Source organism: Protomyctophum bolini (assembly GCF_963924005.1).
Source record: "Protomyctophum bolini genome assembly, chromosome: 10".
Lineage (NCBI taxonomy): Eukaryota > Metazoa > Chordata > Actinopteri > Myctophiformes > Myctophidae > Protomyctophum > Protomyctophum bolini.
Genome location: NC_137871.1, coordinates 42,909,700 through 42,929,059, shown reverse-complemented (window position 1 = coordinate 42,929,059; position 19,360 = coordinate 42,909,700). Strand labels below are relative to the sequence as shown.

The following is a 19,360-nucleotide window of genomic DNA, read 5'->3' as shown; positions in this document are numbered from 1 at the left end:
TGCGTGCATGCGTGCGTGCGTGAGGGAAGGTGAGGCCAAGTGTGTGTGTGTGTGTGTGTGTGTGTGTGTGTGTGTGTGTGTGTGTGTGTGTGTGTGTGTGTGACTGTGCGTGCATGCGTGCGTGCGTGAGGGAAGGTGAGGCCAAGTGTGTGTGTGTGTGTGTGTGTGTGTGTGTGTGTGTGTGTGTGTGTGTAAAGAACAATGCTCAGTGTCTGCCGACCACACCCATCTCCAGCCCAGCCTGCATGCCCCTATTTGGTCGTGCCGTCAACTCAGCTGCCGATTGGCTGGGAATGAGGTTTGCCTTCTTCTGTGCGGTTCAATATAATGCACACCTGTACAGGCACGCACACACACACACACACACACACACACACACACAAACTCGTATACTTGTGAGGACATCAACTTTTTTCCTCTCCTTTAAAAAAAAACCCTCACCCTCAGCCAATAATACTTGATTTACAAGCTCACACACGTGTTATGTGAGCTTGTACGTCAACTATTTCTGGTGCAAGACACGAAGCAAATAGGCCTTCTCTGACCCTAACACCCAAAACCTAATCTCAAACTCACATCGTATCCTAAATTGTACGTTTTCTTAAATCAGTCTTCAGTTTAAAACAACCCCTCTCTCTCTCTCTCTCTCTCTCTCTCTCTCTCTCTCTCTCTCTCTCTCTCTCTCTCTCTCTCTCTCTCTCTCTCTCTCTCTCTCTCTCTCTCTCTCTCTCTCTCCACCACATAGCAGTGGCATGTACAGGAAATTGCCTTGGATTTGCATTGGTGCGGAAACTGTATTGACTTGCACAGCAGTGACTCAGTACGCACGCACGCACACACGCACGCATGCACGCACACACACACATTTTTAAAAAGAAATATGGACAAAACAAAGGATGGAGATCGACTCTCTAGCTCGTATGCTTATGATTTTGCAGGCGAAAGGCATCTTTACTGTGGGGCCAGGCTTCGTTTTAAGGCCTTCACTAGATCTAATAGTTAGATCACAGATGGATCTTTGACTCTGATATATTGCAGAATCTGTACGGCATGTATTAATATAGTTTATACTATAAAAACAATAACGTGAGTGACTTTTTCGAGCTTGTAGATCTGACTGGGACTTGTGGTGTGTGTGTGTGTGTGTGTGTGTGTGTGTGTGTGTGTGTGTGTGTGTGTGTGTGTGTGTGTGTGTGTGTGTGTGTGCGTGTGTGTGCGCGCGCGCAGCGCGCGCGCGCGTGTGTGTGTGTGTGTGTGTGTGAGACACTGTAGTATATGATCACGAATGGCATTAATGTGAGAAAATGTGAGAAAATTGAGATAACAGGAGAGAGAGAGAGAGAGAGAGAGAGAGAGAGAGAGAGAGAGAGAGAGAGAAGGAGGATAGGAATGCCAGCATGCAGGGACTGGTTAACCACTTCCCATGTTCAGTATTTGGTGCTACTAATGCTCATTTTAAGATTACACACTTCCATTCCTTCACCATTCCTTACAGGATTCCTGTACAGGATCTCCTCACTGGTCAACACAAACACCTTGAAGACCCTAACAGGTATAGCCTGGCGTTGATGCCGGTTGTAATGACTGTTTTTACACTTGCTGAAAATAGCCGATCTACAAGCTTGTAGATCTGCTATTTCCAGCATGCAGCCACGTGTAAAATGACTTATACTGGATGTCTTGTCCACCGGTCCCTTCCTAACATTTTAGTCTAGTTTTTATTTGTCGACGAAATTATCAATATATTTAGTCTTAGTTTTAGTCATCATATTGCTACGTTTTCATTTAGTTTCCATGTAGTTTTCGTCAGTGAAAAAAGGTCGTCGGCGGACAATTTTCCGTCTTAGTTTTAGTCGACGAAAACAACAGTGCATGCAGTCAGTAGTGACATCATCTGTGGTCTGTGTGGGCATGTTTGGTCATTTCTGTTTCAGTGTGCCAATAACATTCCAGGAGGAGAAAGGGCTGCGGTTTTCTGTTTGCTTGGAATCCCCGCCGATGATGTCACTGGTAGGCAGGCTTCTGAACTATGGAGCCCACCACCAGTGAGACAACAGAGTGACTAGACCGCACATGCAGGGCAACTGGCGGCCCGGGGGCCACATGGGGCCCCCACCTTCACTTAAAGGACCACCACACCACTTTTCAACCTATCTTCATATAATAGGTCCTCACTAATAATCATGATAAAATTGCACCATTTCTTTCTACTCAGTCTGTGTCTCATATAGGAGGGCTCTGGGCAGTTCAGAAACCCGTCCACCAGTGACATCATCGTTAGGCAGATTTTTTTCTCACAAAAATGTTTAGATTGTTATTGCCGTGAGAACGATGGCTTCAATTTTCGCATTGCAACTTTTCAGGACTAGAAAGCCTGTAGTTTATCAGTAGCTTGGATTCCCCATTGATGATGTCACTATGGTGGACGGGTTTCTGAACTGCCCACAGCCCTCCTATATATGAGACACAGACTGAGTAATTGAATAATTCAGGATTTCAATTAAAATATACAGGTAGCAAAAATAGCAGATCTACAAGCTCTAGAATGCGTCGCAGTGCGACGCATTCTAGAGCTTGTAGATGTGCTATTTTTTGCTATGACAGTAATGTGGCCCTCTGGAGTGAGTGTTAGAAATATAGTAAATGGTAAATGGTGCATTTATATAGCGCGGCGCCTCTATCCAAAATGACCTCTCAGACATGCTAGTGTTAAACCCTGTACTTCATTTAGCAGAATGCTCCCCCCCCCCCCCCCCACACACACACACACCTCGGGGCATCCAAACATCAGCGCCACAAATAGCCAGTTCACAAGCTCATGTGGTTTGCCCCAGAATACATGATGAAGTAGCCTATAGTTAAATAGACATTGTTGTTTATTGTTTATAAGGATCTTGACAAAAGCTAGTCTTCCTGGGGTCCGACACAGACAAACATTTATAACATTTAAAAAAGGCAATACTTACAATTGTTTACAAACACTAACTCAAAATAAAACATAGTAAAATAAAATATAAAATAAGAAATAAAAAACATAGGAGAAATAAAAAACAAAGAAAAACATAGCAAAAACTCACCTTCAACACATTATACATTTGAATTATTATTTTCCCAGGGTTACTGCAGTATGGTTTACATAAGGTGTTCTTATGACATTAAGACATTACTTGTACAACAACAACAACAACAACAACAACAACAACAACAATAATAATTAGGGGTGCACGATTATGAAATTATGACCGATATATCCCATTATTTGCGTTGTCATTATCTGCCGATATCGATTCTGACCGATTCCGGCGATACAGAGCACCACAATGGAAACAAGCCTATAGGCCCTCCTATAGGGGCTTATTATTGGCCCAAAGCCTGTTAATAAAGTATTAAATTAATCAATAAATAGCATATATACCCTTTTCCCAAGTGTCTGTTTTCACAACGGAATGATTAGTGAATGAGATGAGTACACACATTAAATTTGATTTGGCTTTTGTTCTGGACTATAGAGGTAATAAGACACTTTTGATTTATGTTGAACTCATTGATGATACTTTTTCCATTTAAAAAATGTTTTTGCTGGTGAAAACCGATTCAATAACCTGTATTATTTTGAGACCGTTCCGATAAAACAGCAGCTAAAATCACAAAATGTCTCCATAACATCTACACACCACTCGTTGTATGAAAAAAAAAAGCCCACAACATCATGGAAGACACCAGCCATCCCGCAAATATCCTGTTAAAACCACCCCCTTCCAAAAAACCAAGTCTCGCACCCCCCGTCTCAGTAACAGTTTCTACCCCCAGGCAGTCAGGCTGCTGAACAGCTGACCTTGAACTGTATTGCCACTGTTTTGTCACTTTTTTCTGTCTTTTTCTTGCACTATAGATGTTTGTTTATGTCCTGTGTCAGAATAGCCAAATGGCATTGATCACACCTCCAGGTCTTTAGTTTAATCAAGTTAGGGAATAAGACCTGGTACTTAAGACACGCAAAATACAGCCCTAAGAGTGCTCTGAGCAGAATAATTGTCATTGTATTTATACTCTGTATGACTGTATCTATACACATGACAAATAAACCTGAACCTGAACCTGATACCAATGTGGCATTTCTATGGCCGATAATTATGGCCTATTCCGATGCTACCCATTAATCGTGCATCCCCAACAATAATATCAACAACATATATTATGTATTTATTCTTCTTCTGTACTTTTAATGTTTGAATCTTATACCATAGTGTATTATCTTATACCTGGTGTATGATTGGTCGTCTCTTTCGGGACCTTGTTATGTACATATACATGGTCGTCTCTTTCCTCGTTATGTCCAAACACTGTGGATTCAAATTCCAAAAACAGCAAAATCAGCAAATCTACAGAAAGCTCAAAACGTGTCGCTTGGGAATCTCCTGTCTGTGTGATGCTGTGTAGTATAATATGATCAAGCAAGGGGTTAATTTACCAAAAATAATAATAATAATAATAAATAACTAAATGTATATACGGACATAGGAGGTTTCTGCCTGACAGGATTGATTGATTGATTGATTGATTGAAGTACGGTATTTATTGACAGTATGCAATTATTTCAAAAAATGAAAGGAAAACTCAATACAAAAGCTGTTACTGTGGACGACAGCATGATAAAGCATTACACTTATTGTTTGCAACAGGGTCCACCATGTTCAATTCATCAGAACATTTAGGGACGTACAAAATATACACTTATATATGGAAAAAAAAAGGAAATCATATAAGGAGGTAAAAAGGGGGGGGAAAAACATACAGTTGGGGGTAAAAGGGGGGCCAGTTTCGAATTGCAGCCGTCCGATATGGGGCTTTATTTGAGAGCGGTTTTGAAGGAGTCAAGGGATTGACTCCTGCATGTCTTAATGGCTGTTGGCAGGGCGTTCCAGTGACATTCTTGGTGGCGGCATATAGGAGCGAAAATAATTTAGTCGCTTGTTTGTTGCCGAATCTGATATAGATGCGCCGTGCGGACAAAGCTGCCTTGTGTTGCCTCATACCGCCATAAACAGAGGAATGTACCACCCGGACAAGATCCAACACAACACATCAGTCTGCAGGAATGAGGAAGAGAAGGCAGGATGGATGCATGAGGGACATAATGCAACTTTTAGTATAGGCTACAGTTTATGACGTACCATATTTTAGTGAATTTCATTTTACTTTGAGTATTTCCTTTTTTCCAATACTTGATTGTTCTACTCCACTATAGGCCTACAACCCACAGGCAAAATATTGTAACTTTTACTCCACTACAATTATTTGACATCTTAGTTATACTCAATTTAAATTGTTATGAAAATACATATTTATATTAAATAAAGACCTATTTTATATGTTGACGCAATGACGCCTATAGGCTACTTATGTTATATAGCCTATAGGCCTATATTTGTATTGAACACTTTTCAATCAAAATAATCCAGACCCATTTTCATAGTCAAAACAGAAAGGTATATGAATCATGTGCCAGTATATCACTTTATTCAAGTTGCTTAACCAAAACCTATAGTGACAGCACTTTCGAAATAATTGTAATGATATCAAAATAAATAAGTTCTTAGCTTATAAGTATATATGATTCATGATAACTACTTTTTATGTATGTGATGTATTTTTTCTTGCTTAATGCAAGTCGCTCTGGATTGAAAGCGTCTGCTAAATGCCTAAATTGTAAATTGTAAAGAAGGAAAAAATCAAGAAAGAAAGAAAGAAAGAAACTGAATTATTTCGCGGACCCTTGGCTATGCGTTGAGGACCCACCCGGGGGGTGCATAGGGTATAGCCTACTATTATTAGGAATGATGAAGGAATCAAGGTAAGGAGTCAAGGACGCAGTGAAGGGAGGGAGGGAAGGACCAGAGGTTGGGAGTGGCACAAAGGGGGCGGAGCCAGCAGCCTGGCAGCCAGCCCTGCATGCTGTCCTGAGGAAATACATGCACACGCACAGCGCGCGCGCACACACACACACAAACACACACGGGCTGGGATTTATACTGCCTTTCTCCTCCGGATGACTTTGTGATCTGCGCTTATATCTTCTCAGGTAAGAAGAGAATTATAATCATAATACTATGACTCGATCTGCCCCGTGTGGCGTCGAGCTATTCTTTAGAGGGACACACGGAAACAAACTGGGATAATGGTTTGTATCATAATGTAATGATTATAGAACTTGACCTTATTTACATTACAGCCCACTTCGCCGATCCACACACCTAGCTATTACATTATTACTTAGTAGGAGGATAATTAATGTCGCAAACCCTCAGAAAATAAAGCTAAAGAGCTGAACTTTTGCCGATCATTTCATTTCATTTCCACTGCCGTTTATTTGGCTACTCGACCTAGACCTCTCTCTCTCTCCTCCCATCGTGTGTGTGTGTGTGTGTGTGTGTGTGTGTGCGCGCGCGCGCGCGTGAATAACAAACAAACAAAGTGGTGCAGCTTATATTATTGTATTTATTGTGAATGAATGAATGTGTACGGCGACGCACGCACGCATGCATGCATGTGCACGGAAGGACGGATCGCTTTCTTGTTGATGTTTTAGTTTCCAGTGAATCAACTAGAGTTTAAATGAATTGATGAATGAAGCCAGGACGGACAGGAGGAGCTAGGAGGATGTGTCAGCTTATTGTCATCAGCCATGGGGCTGTGCAGGAAAGACCGACGCATCGACAGTTCGTTTTATCACGATCTGTCATGGTGGAACTTCACCCTGTTTGTTTTACGCACTTTCTACCATTTACAACGGTACAAGTTCGTTCTACACAAACGTTCACATTCCAAAATGTAAAGTGCTCACCCCCACCAGAGCCACGGGTGTGTACGGTTCTCCTCGTCTGGGTATAAAGTAGCCCGTGTCGTCCTTATTGTTCAATAAAAAAAATAGTTTTAATTCGATCGGTGGTCGTTTGCCCGTGTAGAATTATAATGTATCAAGAGTGCACTACACCTCTCAACCGATAGGGTCGCGTAGTTTAAAAACGTGAGAAAATGGCCACCGACCGGATTAAAATGCTCTGTGTTGAACAATAGTGAACAAACGGGTGCTCATACCCACCCGAGGAGAAGTGTAACATCCCGTGGCTCTGGGGTGAGACCTTTTATATTTGACATCTGAATGTTAATGTAGATGTAAAGGGCCGTAAGTGGAGCAAGTGCAGAACAATACGTTGACGTTCCCTCATGATGTTTCAGGGCTGACTGGGAGAGGACAGGATTGATTGATTGAATGGAATACTTATTAACAGTTTGCCGAATTGCAGTGCATTTCAAACTCAAGACAAAGACTGTTAACTGTGAGTGGACAACCCTATAAAGCATTACACTTGTTTACAAGAGGGTCCACCTTGTTCAATTCATCAAAACATGTAGACACTTCTATAGCCAAAGAACAGGAGCGTCTGTCTCCTCTGCTCTGCTCTGCTAAAAACGGACTCATTGTTGTACTTGATCAATACTACTAATTCAGAAATGTGTCTGTTACAAGTACAAGTACAGACTGTGCACTTGAGGGCCGCCTATAGGGTTGAAGTGGTTAATGTTTTGTAATGATATTAAATCAAAATAAAAAAAGTAACTCACCTTTCTAATAAATGTATAGTGTTGGGTCCAAGTACAATATTTTTCCTCTGAAGTAAAAGTACTTGAAACTGGAAATACTTGCTAAAAAAAATACCTTTTTAAAATGTATAAATACAGTCGACTACTTGAGTAACGGTACTTGTAGACTTTACTTTCCACAACTGGTATAGACTGACTGGGGAGGGAGGGGGCTCTGGGTTCTATTCTCGTCCATACTAAACCCCTTATCCCTAAACTTAATTAGGGCGGGAACCCCTTTAGGTGTTTTAAGCATTATGTTGTACTTTAGCTATTGAAAAATAGCAGATCTACAAGCTCATAGCGCGGCACCGAGTGCCACGCTATGAGCTTGTAGGTCTGCTATTTTTGAAACGTCGTGAAAATGTAGCACACATCTTTGAATATATATATATATATATATATATTCTTTCAGAGGTTTTGTTTTTCAGGAAACTTAGGAGACATATATTGTAGAATCGTCCTCGGGTCTGATTTTTTTTATTTTTATTGTTCACCTATAGCCGATCTATATCGACAACGTTGTAGAGCTTGTAGAATGTCTATTTTAACTATTCAAAAAAATGTTTTGTGTGTTTTGGTCCAGCGTCACTCGCTATCTATTATGGCGACACCGGTATTTGCGCCTAGAGGTGTGGTCATCATAGGCGTGTTGGCGGCACGCTTTCCCCTGAAATGCTGTTTTGGTCACGCACATTTGGGAAGGGGCATAGTGGAGTTTAAAAGCACCCGCAAGCCGTATATGTCAAATCAGTTTGGTGTAGACCTGCAATGGAGATGTCCAGAGGCAGGCTGCTTCATCTGATCATCTCTCCTTATTCTCCTATATGCATCTCTTTTTAATTTTCCTATAATCAGCGGAAGTGAGTTCCTTATCACTTCCTTGTGTCCATTGTGTTTATATACAGGTATGTCTATAGTCAAAGGAGTTATTTGACTTAAGTTGTGCCAGCCATTGTGCGCAATTCCATTAATTTGCTCGTTCAGTTGCATCACCCCTAGTGCGGCAAATGGGGTTTAATCCGATTTATAATTTATAATACCGTTTTGTATATAGAGACCAAATGAGAGCTTGAATTTCGATGATCACACAGCACTTTGAAATGTTAAAAACGAGGGAGATTTGAGCGAGTTGTGACTCAATGAAAAGACGAGTGTTCTTGGCTCTGCATGTACAGTATACCTACAGTATGCAATCAACTAATCAAATGATTCCCGAGCGCGGCACGGCTGCAGCTCAGCGCTCCTTGGCTGCAGCTCAGCGCTCCTTGGCTGCAGCTCACCGCTCCTTGGCTGCAGCTCAGCGCTCTTTGGCTGCAGCTCAGCGCTCCTTGGCTGCAGCTCACCGCTCCTTGGCTGCAGCTCAACCGCTCCTTGGCTGCACTTCACCGCTCCTTGGTTGCAGCTCACCTGCTCCTTGGCTGCAGCTCACCTGCTCCTTGGCTGCAGCTCAGCGCTCCTTGGCTGCAGCTCAACCGCTCCTTGGCTGCACTTCACCGCTCCTTGGTTGCAGCTCACCTGCTCCTTGGCTGCAGCTCACCTGCTCCTTGGCTGCAGCTCACCTGCTCCTTGGCTGCAGCTCACCTGCTCCTTGGCTGCAGCTCACCTGCTCCTTGGCTGCAGCTCACCGCTCCTTGGCTGCAGCTCACCTGCTCCTTGGCTGCGGCTCACCTGCTCCTTGGCTGCAGCTCAGCGCTCCTTGGCTGCGGCTCACCGCTCCTTGGCTGCAGCTCAGCGCTCCTTGGCTGCAGCTCAACCGCTCCTTGGCTGCAGCTCACCGCTCCTTGGCTGCGGCTCACCGCTCCAAGAGATGGGTCAAATGCGGAGAACACATTTCAATGCGGTAACGTGTGTGTGTGTGACAAATCGTACAATTTTGACTTTGATGCATAATGTAACAGAGGTGTTTTAGGGATTTAGACAGGTAACCAAAATACCATAACTTTAGTGGGGGAACACCCCTTCCCAACTGCTAAATCCCCCCGCCCCCAAATACTGTATTTAGAAAGATGGAATGAAAATGGAGCCCTGTGTCTCCTCTCCTCTGCTCTGTCAGATCCTCATTTAACTTTGAGAGGGTAGACCGTCTCCCCTCAGCTCTCCTCTGTACAAAATGATCATCACTGTTTATTTGTTCATGAGAAAGAAGTGGCAGAAACCAAGGCACCAACCAGCAATTATATAGGGTTCAGACAGTGTCTTGCTCAAGGACACTTCGACGGTATAACTCTGGGGGAGCCAGGGTTCGAGCTCCAGCCACGCTACCCCTGAGCCACCGCCGCCCCACATCTGGTTCCAAATGGTACACTGTGGATGTCATTTGGTGCATGAGGCGATGACTCACACGTGGTGAGGATGACTCTGGTAACTTCATTAGAAAGACACATGGCTGAATCCTCGGATCACCATGCGTCGCTTGTTTTAACCCATTCTGAGCGGGAACCCCTTTTGGTGGTGTTTTAAGCATTATGTTACACTTTAGCAGATCTACAAGCTCATCAGTGTCGCGCTACACAAGCTTGTAGATCTGCTATTTATTTTTTTTTATCGTGAAAATGTTGATGCAAATCTTTGAATATATATTAGTTCAGAGTGAACGTTTTTAACTCAAATCTTTGCTTCTGGGGGGGGGGGTCCCTGGAACAACATATTTTCAGATGGGGGTCGGCGGCCAATTACAGATCTTTTTTGGGGGTCCTTGACGTGGAAATATTTCAGAACGACTGACGTAGAACGTTTTTCTGAAAACTGTCAGGATTTAGAAGACATTTGTAGAATCGTCCTCGGGTCTAAATGGGTTAAATCGGCTAAAACTGACCTGTATATATACTGTAACTTAATACTGTAGCCTTAGTTCATTGTCGACCTTCGAATACCGTACTTACACATGTTTGAATATCACAACTTGAACCCAACATTCAAATGAAGGATTTATTTTTTAGAGATGAGACTCGTTGCCAGACTGTTTTTATTTGTTTGTTCAGGAGCATCTGGTTTACATCTTAGGTACACCACCAACAAACAACAACATCATATTCAAGTATTATCCCTTTTGGTGTTTTAAGCATTATGTTATGCTTTAGCTATTGAAAAATAGCAGATCTACAAGCTCATAGCGCGGCACAGAGTAGGTTTGCTATTTAGAAAAATCGTGAAAATGTAGTGCAAAGCCAATTATTTCAGAGCCAACGTTTTTAACTCAAATATTTGCTTCTGGGGGGGGGGGGGGGGGGGGGGGGGGGGGGGGGTTCCTGGAACACCATATTTTCAGATGGGGGTCAGTGGCCGATTACATATATTTTTGGGGGTCCTTGTCATGAAAATGTTTTTGTAGCATATATATATATATATATATATAATCGGACAATGCGAAAATGTCAAGCCACGATCTGTTCTGATGAACGATATTATCACGATAATCTGGTACCAGGTAATATAGCATCATAATAATTTCAACCACTTTTACCATGTTTTATACTTTGACTATTCAAAATAGCAGATAGTACATACTGTACATATCACTTCATTTCATGCCGCACTACGAGCTTGTCGATCTGCTATTATTCATGAAAAATCAACTGTAGATTTAGTCGACAAAAACTAGACTAACACTAAAACATTCCAGGTGACTAAAATGTGACTAAAACTAAATAAACCATTCAATAGACTACGACTAAAACAACACTGGAGCCGAGTGCCCTATAGTGTCCACTCAGGTCCAGCGTTTCAGACATTCCTGCAGCAGAGCATGATTCAGCACGAGAACACCCACTGTTGCCAGATGTCACGAGAGGAACAAGCAACCCAGGTCTATGAAATTGAGCCCCAAAGAAGCGACTATAGGATTAAACAAAATACATTAATCTTTTATTTTATATAGCGCCTTTATCCAAGGCGCTTTACATAGACTGTGCATTACATTCACCCCATTCACACACACACACATTCATACACCGATGGTGGAGGAAACCATGCAAGGCCCCGACCTGCACATCAGGAGCAATTAGGGGTTCAGAGTCTTGCTCAAGGACACTTCGACACTAACTCTGGGTGAGCCCACAGGGTTCCAACTGGCAACCTTGCGGTTACCATCCAGCCACTCTACCCCTGAGCCACCCCCACCACCCACATTGGCTATTTGAAAATACCAGATCTACAAGCTCACAACGTGTCACATATAAGGCTACTTACTGTATGATACAATAACTTGAAAAATTAGGAATATTTCGGAAACATTTTAAACGCACAAATCTGCGCAGAAAATATGTGTTTGTATACTTTGTCCGTGCAGACAGAATACAATACAGGAACATGCTTGAGAACTAACTGCTTTAAACAACATTGGGTTTGGGAAGCATGCTCAAATAAGCAACTATACACTTTGGAGTGAAAAAAAACACAAACAAAACAAAACTGTCACTTATAAACAAGCATACATGGCAACACAGGAGACAGACAAAGCGCTTTAAGCACCATCAGATGATCACATTTCCTCAACACGTTTCTCACCATCTTTCTGAAGTAAAGCAGCTCCTGTTACATTTCTATGCTGAGTTATAACAACGAGAGCCTCCAGGCTCTTGGCACAGTGATTACATAACCGCCTGATCGCTGATAATGTCGTCAGAATAATAGTAGCCTATACTATCCATTCATCTACTGAAAACATTTTCAAACATTTAGAAAAATGGTACAAATATTGAAATGGCAGTGTGTAGATAATATGCATCTATGACAGGTCTTCTCTTCTTCTATGTATGTTCTCTTCTCTTCTCTCAGAGTGGGTGCCGTCCGTGGGACCCTATAGGACGAAAAACAACTTTATTAGAAAAAACTATTAAAAGAGTAACACCAATAAGACAGTGCATGTATAACAAGTTTAAAAACACATCAGCTTGGAAATGCGATTGTGAACAGGTGGGTTTTCAGTGCAGATTTGAAGGTAGAAAGTGAGGGGGGGCATCTCGGATGTGTTTGGGTCGCCCCGGGTTTTGCGTTTGATTTTTTTAGGGACCTCAAGGAGGCCGGCGTCGCTGGACTGTAGATTTCGCTGGACTGTGAGATTGTAGATTTCCACTATTCACAATGTCTTGTTATTACATTAATATAGCATTCTAAAATATGGCCATAGTACATTGTTTATTTTGATTTGCGATACCAGTCATTGACAGTAATTTCTCTGTATATCCCATTTAATCCGGGAAAGCATCCGTGGCAGTTTAGCTAATTTTAGCTAATTAAATGCAGGCCTACAACACGTACGTATAGCAACACACGTTTGTTCAGAAAACCGTTTGGATTCAGAAGGCATTTAGTAGAATTAGACTCACATCTAAATGGGATATTAATATTTGTCATGTCTGCCCTGTGCAATTTATGTCTACACAGCCTAAAATGCGAACAGAAATGCAATTTCTATTCATATTATTGGAACACATTCCAAAGTTCAATGCTCAATGTTCTGCGATAGGTTGCACACAGGTGGTGAAAAACAACCATGCTGTTTTCGTGCTCAGACACAGCCACTCACCCACCCACCCAGCCACCCACACACATAGCTCCGTAAGGGAGTGGTTGCACGGTTAGCACCTATACAAAAAAAACCACACAATTAAAAATGTAATAGCAATAATGACAATTATTCATTGCGTATAAATGTCATGACGCTGGCCACAGCCCCCATGCTACTCCTCTCTGATTTCATGGGGCGAGGTTATTGAAGACAACGTAATGTTTCTTGTTCTTCGCAGTCAGTTGAGTATTTTGAAAGAAGCAGTTATTATTATGTGTTTGAGATGACTGGCAGTGTGTCTACCTGTTTCGACCTGCCTCGTCTTGTCTGTTAGTGTAATACTGTGGAACTATGCTCACTATGTCTGCTGAGGCAATGCGTGTTTTAGAGTGGTGCAACCACTCCAAGGAACGGAAATGTCCTTTTGTCCACGTACCTGTCCCTATATGTCCGTCCCTATGTTTAGAGTACCAGTAGGCGCAAAAGAAGCGCTGTTGTGCTAGAAACGGAGAGAGAGAGAGAGAGAGATAGTGTTGCACTGTTGCCTGCTAGAGAGAGAGAGAGAGAGAGAGGGTGGGGGGGGGGGGGGGGGGGGGGGGAGGGAGAGGAGAGGGGGAGAGGTGTCTGCTAAATGCTAATACTAATTCCCCCACACAGTAAAGGTGTTTTTTTCCCCGGACAAACGATGGAGAAACGCAGCTAAAAATCTGAATAACGCGCTCGGTGTGTGGGGACCGGAACCGGGCTGTTCCTGTGGGTCTGGAAGTTTCCGGGGACCCACCGGGGACCCCCACACACACGGAGTTGCACCACTCAGTACACACAGGTGTGATTTATCGATTAATTGTGCAGCCACTAATGATGTGAAGCAAACAAAAAATAGTAAAATACATATCGTTGTCGGTCAGAATAGAAACCTATCACATATCCATACAGTATGATAAAGAAAACTTTTATTGTCCATTATTATCATTTACATAAAATGTAATTGTTTCTTTGGCTCACCGGCAGTCAGTTTATTATAACAATACAACATTACATAAAAAACACGGATGCATGAAAATACTATACAAAAAATGCATTCACATAAACACAGCAACAGTGATCATGAACAGTGGGGATTAGGTGAACTATTTAAACATTTTCTTATTTAAAGAATCAATCGATGGATAGGCAGAACGGGGAACGTAGTCAGAAAGGATGTGAAAAGCTGTGCCGTACAGAAGTGTGTAGGAGGAGTGGACGTTGAGGAGGATTTCATTAGTGATGTACAGTACATTCACACACACACACACACACACACACACACACACACACACACACGGCTTCATGGATGTGCTGCTCAATTCAATCTGTTTAGTCTGTGCCTCCCAAGGACACGCACACACACATGCACACACAGATACACGCACGCACGCACATGCACACACAGATACACGCACGCACATGCAATATAGATAATTGTGGGGGTCCTTCACATGAAAAAGGTTGAGCCTCGGGTCTAAATGGGTGCATACATATCTTAGCCAGCTCCTAGACTAATTGTGAGAATGTCATGCTTGCTTGTAATGCTACTGACTTTTGTGCACAACAATCTTGAAAACAAAGTATTGCATTGCGGGTTTGAGCTGACAATTAAGTCACCTTAATTCAAGTGTCAGATTCCCAGAAGTTATTTCTTTAACATTTAAATGAAATAATATTTTTAGGACCATGCCATGCTGTGATCTACCCGCGCAGCCGTTGCTATCTACTGGTTTAGATCACGATCTACCTTTTGGGCACCCCTGCTCTGACTACAGCCTCAAGACGTTGAGCCTATAAGTCAACAGACTGAACCATGAGTAAACCTTTAAAGGTCTGTAAACAGGAGACAACAGGAGTGTGACGGATCAGATAATCTGAGATGGCTGTATACAATACTGTACCTTAACTCACGGAGTTACTAAAAAATATTAAAATATACTTGTGTAATATACTTGGGTGAACGGGAGTCGAGTAGGACGGTTGGGTTCATGTGGTTTCTGTTCTCCGTCTCTCTCCAGTGTCATCATGTCGGAGTCAGACAAGATCAGCCCTGAAGAAATGGAGGAGCTCAGGGAAGCATTCGAGAAGATTGGTGAGTTGTGTGTGTATGTGTGCGTGCGTGCGTGTGTGGGTGTGCGTGTGCGTGTGTGCCGCGTGTGTGTGTGTGCTCATGTGTACTGAGTCACTGCTGTGCAAGCCAATACTGTTTCTGTACCAATGCAACTCCAAGGTGTGTGTGTGTACGTTAATAACTGTTACTGTGTACAGAAATTATTGTGATCTGCGTTCGTGTGTGTGTGTGTGTGCGCGTGTGCGTGTGTAAGTAGATCAAAGGTTCCATATATCTTCAAATCTCAGCAAGAACATCTGTCTGTCAGCTGCTGCTGCACACGCACACATACTGCCCACTGCAGACACACACACACACACACACACACACACACACACACACACACACACACACACACACACACGCATGTGCAGATGCACTCACGCACAAACGTTTTTCCCCAGCAGTAAAGGCGAGAAAGGAGAATAGAATGGATGTGTGAGAGTCTGTAGTGAGACAGTTCAGACTGTACAGACGGGACCTCTAAAAGGAGAACAGAATGGATGTGTGAGAGTCTGTAACTGTGAGACAGTTCAAACTATACAGACGGGACCTCTACAAGGAGAACAGAATGGATGTGTGAGAGTCTGTAGTGATACAGTTCAGACTACAGACGGGACCTCTAAAAGGAGAACAGAATGGATGTGTGAGAGTCTGTAGTGAGACAGTTCAGACTGTACAGACGGGACCTCTAAAAGGAGGACAGAATGGATGTGTGAGAGTCTGTAGTGAGACAGTTCAGACTACAGACGGGACCTCTAAAAGGAGAACAGAATGGATGTGTGAGAGTCTGTAGTGAGACAGTTCAGACTACAGACGGGACCTCTAAAAGGAGAACAGAATGGATGTGTGAGAGTCTGTAGTGAGACAGTTCAGACTGTACAGACGGGACCTCTAAAAGGAGGACAGAATGGATGTGTGAGACATTGAATACTAGGACTCGGGTGTGGCGCGTTTCTCCTGCTCAGATTACAGCAGCTTTCTGTTTTTTTATGAGGATGACGTCATCACTGGTGTCACTATGACATCATCACTGGTGTCACTAAGTAATAAGTACATTTACTCATGTACTCTGTGCTTCAAGGACCACTTCAAGGACCACAGCATATATATTTAACAGATACAAACAATAATGGTTTCATCTGCTGTTTCTACATTTCACAGATACAAACAGTAATGGCTTCATCTGTTGTTTCTACAGTTCACAGATACAAACAGTAATGGTTTCATCTGTTGTTTCTACATTTCACAGATACAAACAGTAATGGCTTCATCTGCTGTTTCTACATTTCACAGATACAAACAGTAATGGCTTCATCTGTTGTTTCTACATTTAACAGACACAAACAGTAATGGCTTCATCTGCTGTTTCTACATTTCACAGACACAAACAGTAATGGCTTCATCTGCTGTTTCTACATTTCACAGACACAGACAGTAATGGCTTCATCTGCTGTTTCTACATTTCACAGATACAGACAGTAATGGTTTCATCTGCTGTTTCTACATTTCACAGACACAAACAGTAATGGCTTCATCTGCTGTTTCTACATTTCACAGATACAAACAGTAATGGCTTCATCTGTTGTTTCTACATTTCACAGATACAGACAGTAATGGCTTCATCTGCTGTTTCTACATTTCACAGATACAGACAGTAATGGCTTCATCTGCTGTTTCTACATTTCACAGATACTGACAGTAATGGCTTCATCTGCTGTTTCTACATTTCACAGATACAAACAGTAATGGCTTCATCTGCTGTTTCTACATTTCACAGATACAAACAGTAATGGCTTCATCTGCTGTTTCTACATTTCACAGATACAGACAGTAATGGCTTCATCTGCTGTTTCTACATTTCACAGATACAGACAGTAATGGCTTCATCTGCTGTTTCTACATTTAACAGATACAAACAGTAATGGCTTCATCTGCTGTTTCTACATTTCACAGATACAGACAGTAATGGTTTCATCTGCTGTTTATATATTTAACAGATACAAACAGTAATGGCTTCATCTGCGACACGGAACTCAGCAACCTGTTCAAGCAGATCAACAACCCCATGCCCGGCTTCAAGATCAGAGAACTGATCCACAAACTGGACCGCGACCAAGACAACCAGATCAACTTTGTGGAGTTCACCTCTGTAGGTAACACTAAGTCACTAACTCACTAACCAATTAACTAACTAAACTAACTAACTAAATCAGTGTTGAGTTCGCCTTAGAAAATTATTATCATTTTTGAGGGTCACTATATAGCCCCTCCTATAAACAGGTTTAATGTTTTTCTTTATAGTTCAATGTTTGTTTTGTATTTATATTTAGTTAAGTAAAATTTGATTTAAAATGAAAACCTTTCGGATGACTCACTCACTCACTCACTCACTCAAGGCCTATTCAGGGGCATGGTGGCACAGTTGGTAGTGCTGTGGGTGCTGGCGGCGTGTTTCCTCCTCCGCGTCATCAGTGCCCATACCCGAAGGCGGGGTTGGCGAAAGGGCCTTTCTGTGTTGAGTTTGCATGTTCTCCCCGTGTCCCCTAGGGTAGGTACCCTCACAAAAAACATGCAGTAATCCTGGTCTCTAAACCGCCTCCCCCTGGCCAGCCGGGGCGCCTGATGGAGGGGAAAGGAACTGGTTGGAATAACGTGTTCCTTTCACACGTTACGTCCAACCAGGGAAACTCCCCCCTGTCAGGTGTAAACGAGCAACTTGGACACTCAGGCATGAAGGGAGCATGAGTTAAGTCTGTTGCTCTCCCCAGGTTGGCGGAGGGTGTGTAGAGCCCAGGATCACAGTAGATGATTGGCACAGGGGTGAAAAATGGGTTACAAAATCGTGGGATAAAAAATATATATAAAAAAAAAACTCAAGGCCTATTCATAGTCTGGATTTTCGGTGCTGAAATAACGTTGAGCGGTGGTGAGTATAAACAGAGAAGGGCTGGAGCGGTGGCGGTGGTTTGCTCTTCACCGCGGCTCGTGACGTCATGTTGTAGTTCGGTGGTCACCCCATCACTGTAAATCCAGACTATGTATGAGCCTTCACTCTAATCTAACTAATCTCACAACCCACTTGGTAACGATCAGATGCAGAGTAATGCTGTTTTTGTTTTCCCTTCCTACCAATCTTCTGAATTTGGATAGAAAGCCATAACTTTAACGGGCTAAAGTGCAATATATAATAGATGGTCCTTCTCATGTTCAAAGCTGTCTGTAAGGGAGGTGAGTGACCTGGGGTCCAAAATGGACACTAAAGCGGCAGTATAACTCTTGTGTGTCTGCGTGCGTGCGTGCGTGCGTGTGCGTGTGCGTGTGCGTGTGCGTGTGTGTGTGCGCGCGCGCGTCCCCCCCCCCCCCAGATCTGCCAGGACTTGAAGAACGACCATGTGGCTCAGGGTTTCAGGAAGGCCATCAACAAGAAGGAAGGCCTCCTGGCCTTCGGGGGCACCAGTGAGATCTCTAGTGAAGGAACTCAGCATTCCTGCTCCGGTTAGTAGGAATAAAAAAAACAGCCACACTTAATTGTTTGACTGTGTCACAGTACTGGTTCTCACCACCGGGGGTTCAAATGAATGACAGCTGAGAGGGAGACAGTGTAGGAGAGAAAGACATATACTGTCTGTCTCTCCTACACTGTCTCCCTCTCAGCTGTCCTATAGGACAGCTGAGAGGGAGACAGCGTAGGAGAGACAGACAGTAGGACAGCTGAGAGGGAGACAGTGTAGGAGAGACAGACAGTAGGACAGCTGAGAGGGAGACAGTGTAGGAGAGAAAGACAGTAGGACAGCTGAGAGGGAGACAGTGTAGGAGAGACAGACAGTAGGACAGCTGAGAGGGAGACAGTGTAGGAGAGACAGACAGTAGGACAGCTGAGAGGGAGACAGCGTAGGAGAGACAGACAGTAGGACAGCTGAGAGGGAGACAGTGTAGGAGAGACAGACAGTAGGACAGCTGAGAGGGAGACAGTGTAGGAGAGACAGACAGCAGGACAGCTCAGAGGGAGACAGTGTAGGAGAGACAGACAGTAGGACATCTGAGAGAGGGAGACAGTGTAGGAG

General features: G+C 43.1%; 1 protein-coding gene and 1 long non-coding RNA gene across 2 annotated transcripts in view; both read left to right on the top strand.

The window, feature by feature from the left end:
* The window catches only part of LOC308322944, a 447,594-nt gene that overhangs the window by 404,436 nt on the left and 23,798 nt on the right, over positions 1–19,360 (top strand). The gene's annotated exons all lie outside the window — the stretch shown is intronic.
* LOC308322934 (plastin-3-like) overlaps positions 6,064–19,360 on the top strand; it is a 37,095-nt gene continuing 23,798 nt past the window's right edge. The window contains exons 1-4 of the mRNA XM_080774430.1: positions 6,064–6,082; positions 15,202–15,275; positions 17,294–17,445; positions 18,662–18,791. Of these exons, the coding sequence (XP_080630556.1) occupies positions 15,209–15,275; positions 17,294–17,445; positions 18,662–18,791 (349 nt within the window). The 5' untranslated portion in view covers positions 6,064–6,082; positions 15,202–15,208. The remainder of the gene's footprint in view (positions 6,083–15,201; positions 15,276–17,293; positions 17,446–18,661; positions 18,792–19,360) is intronic.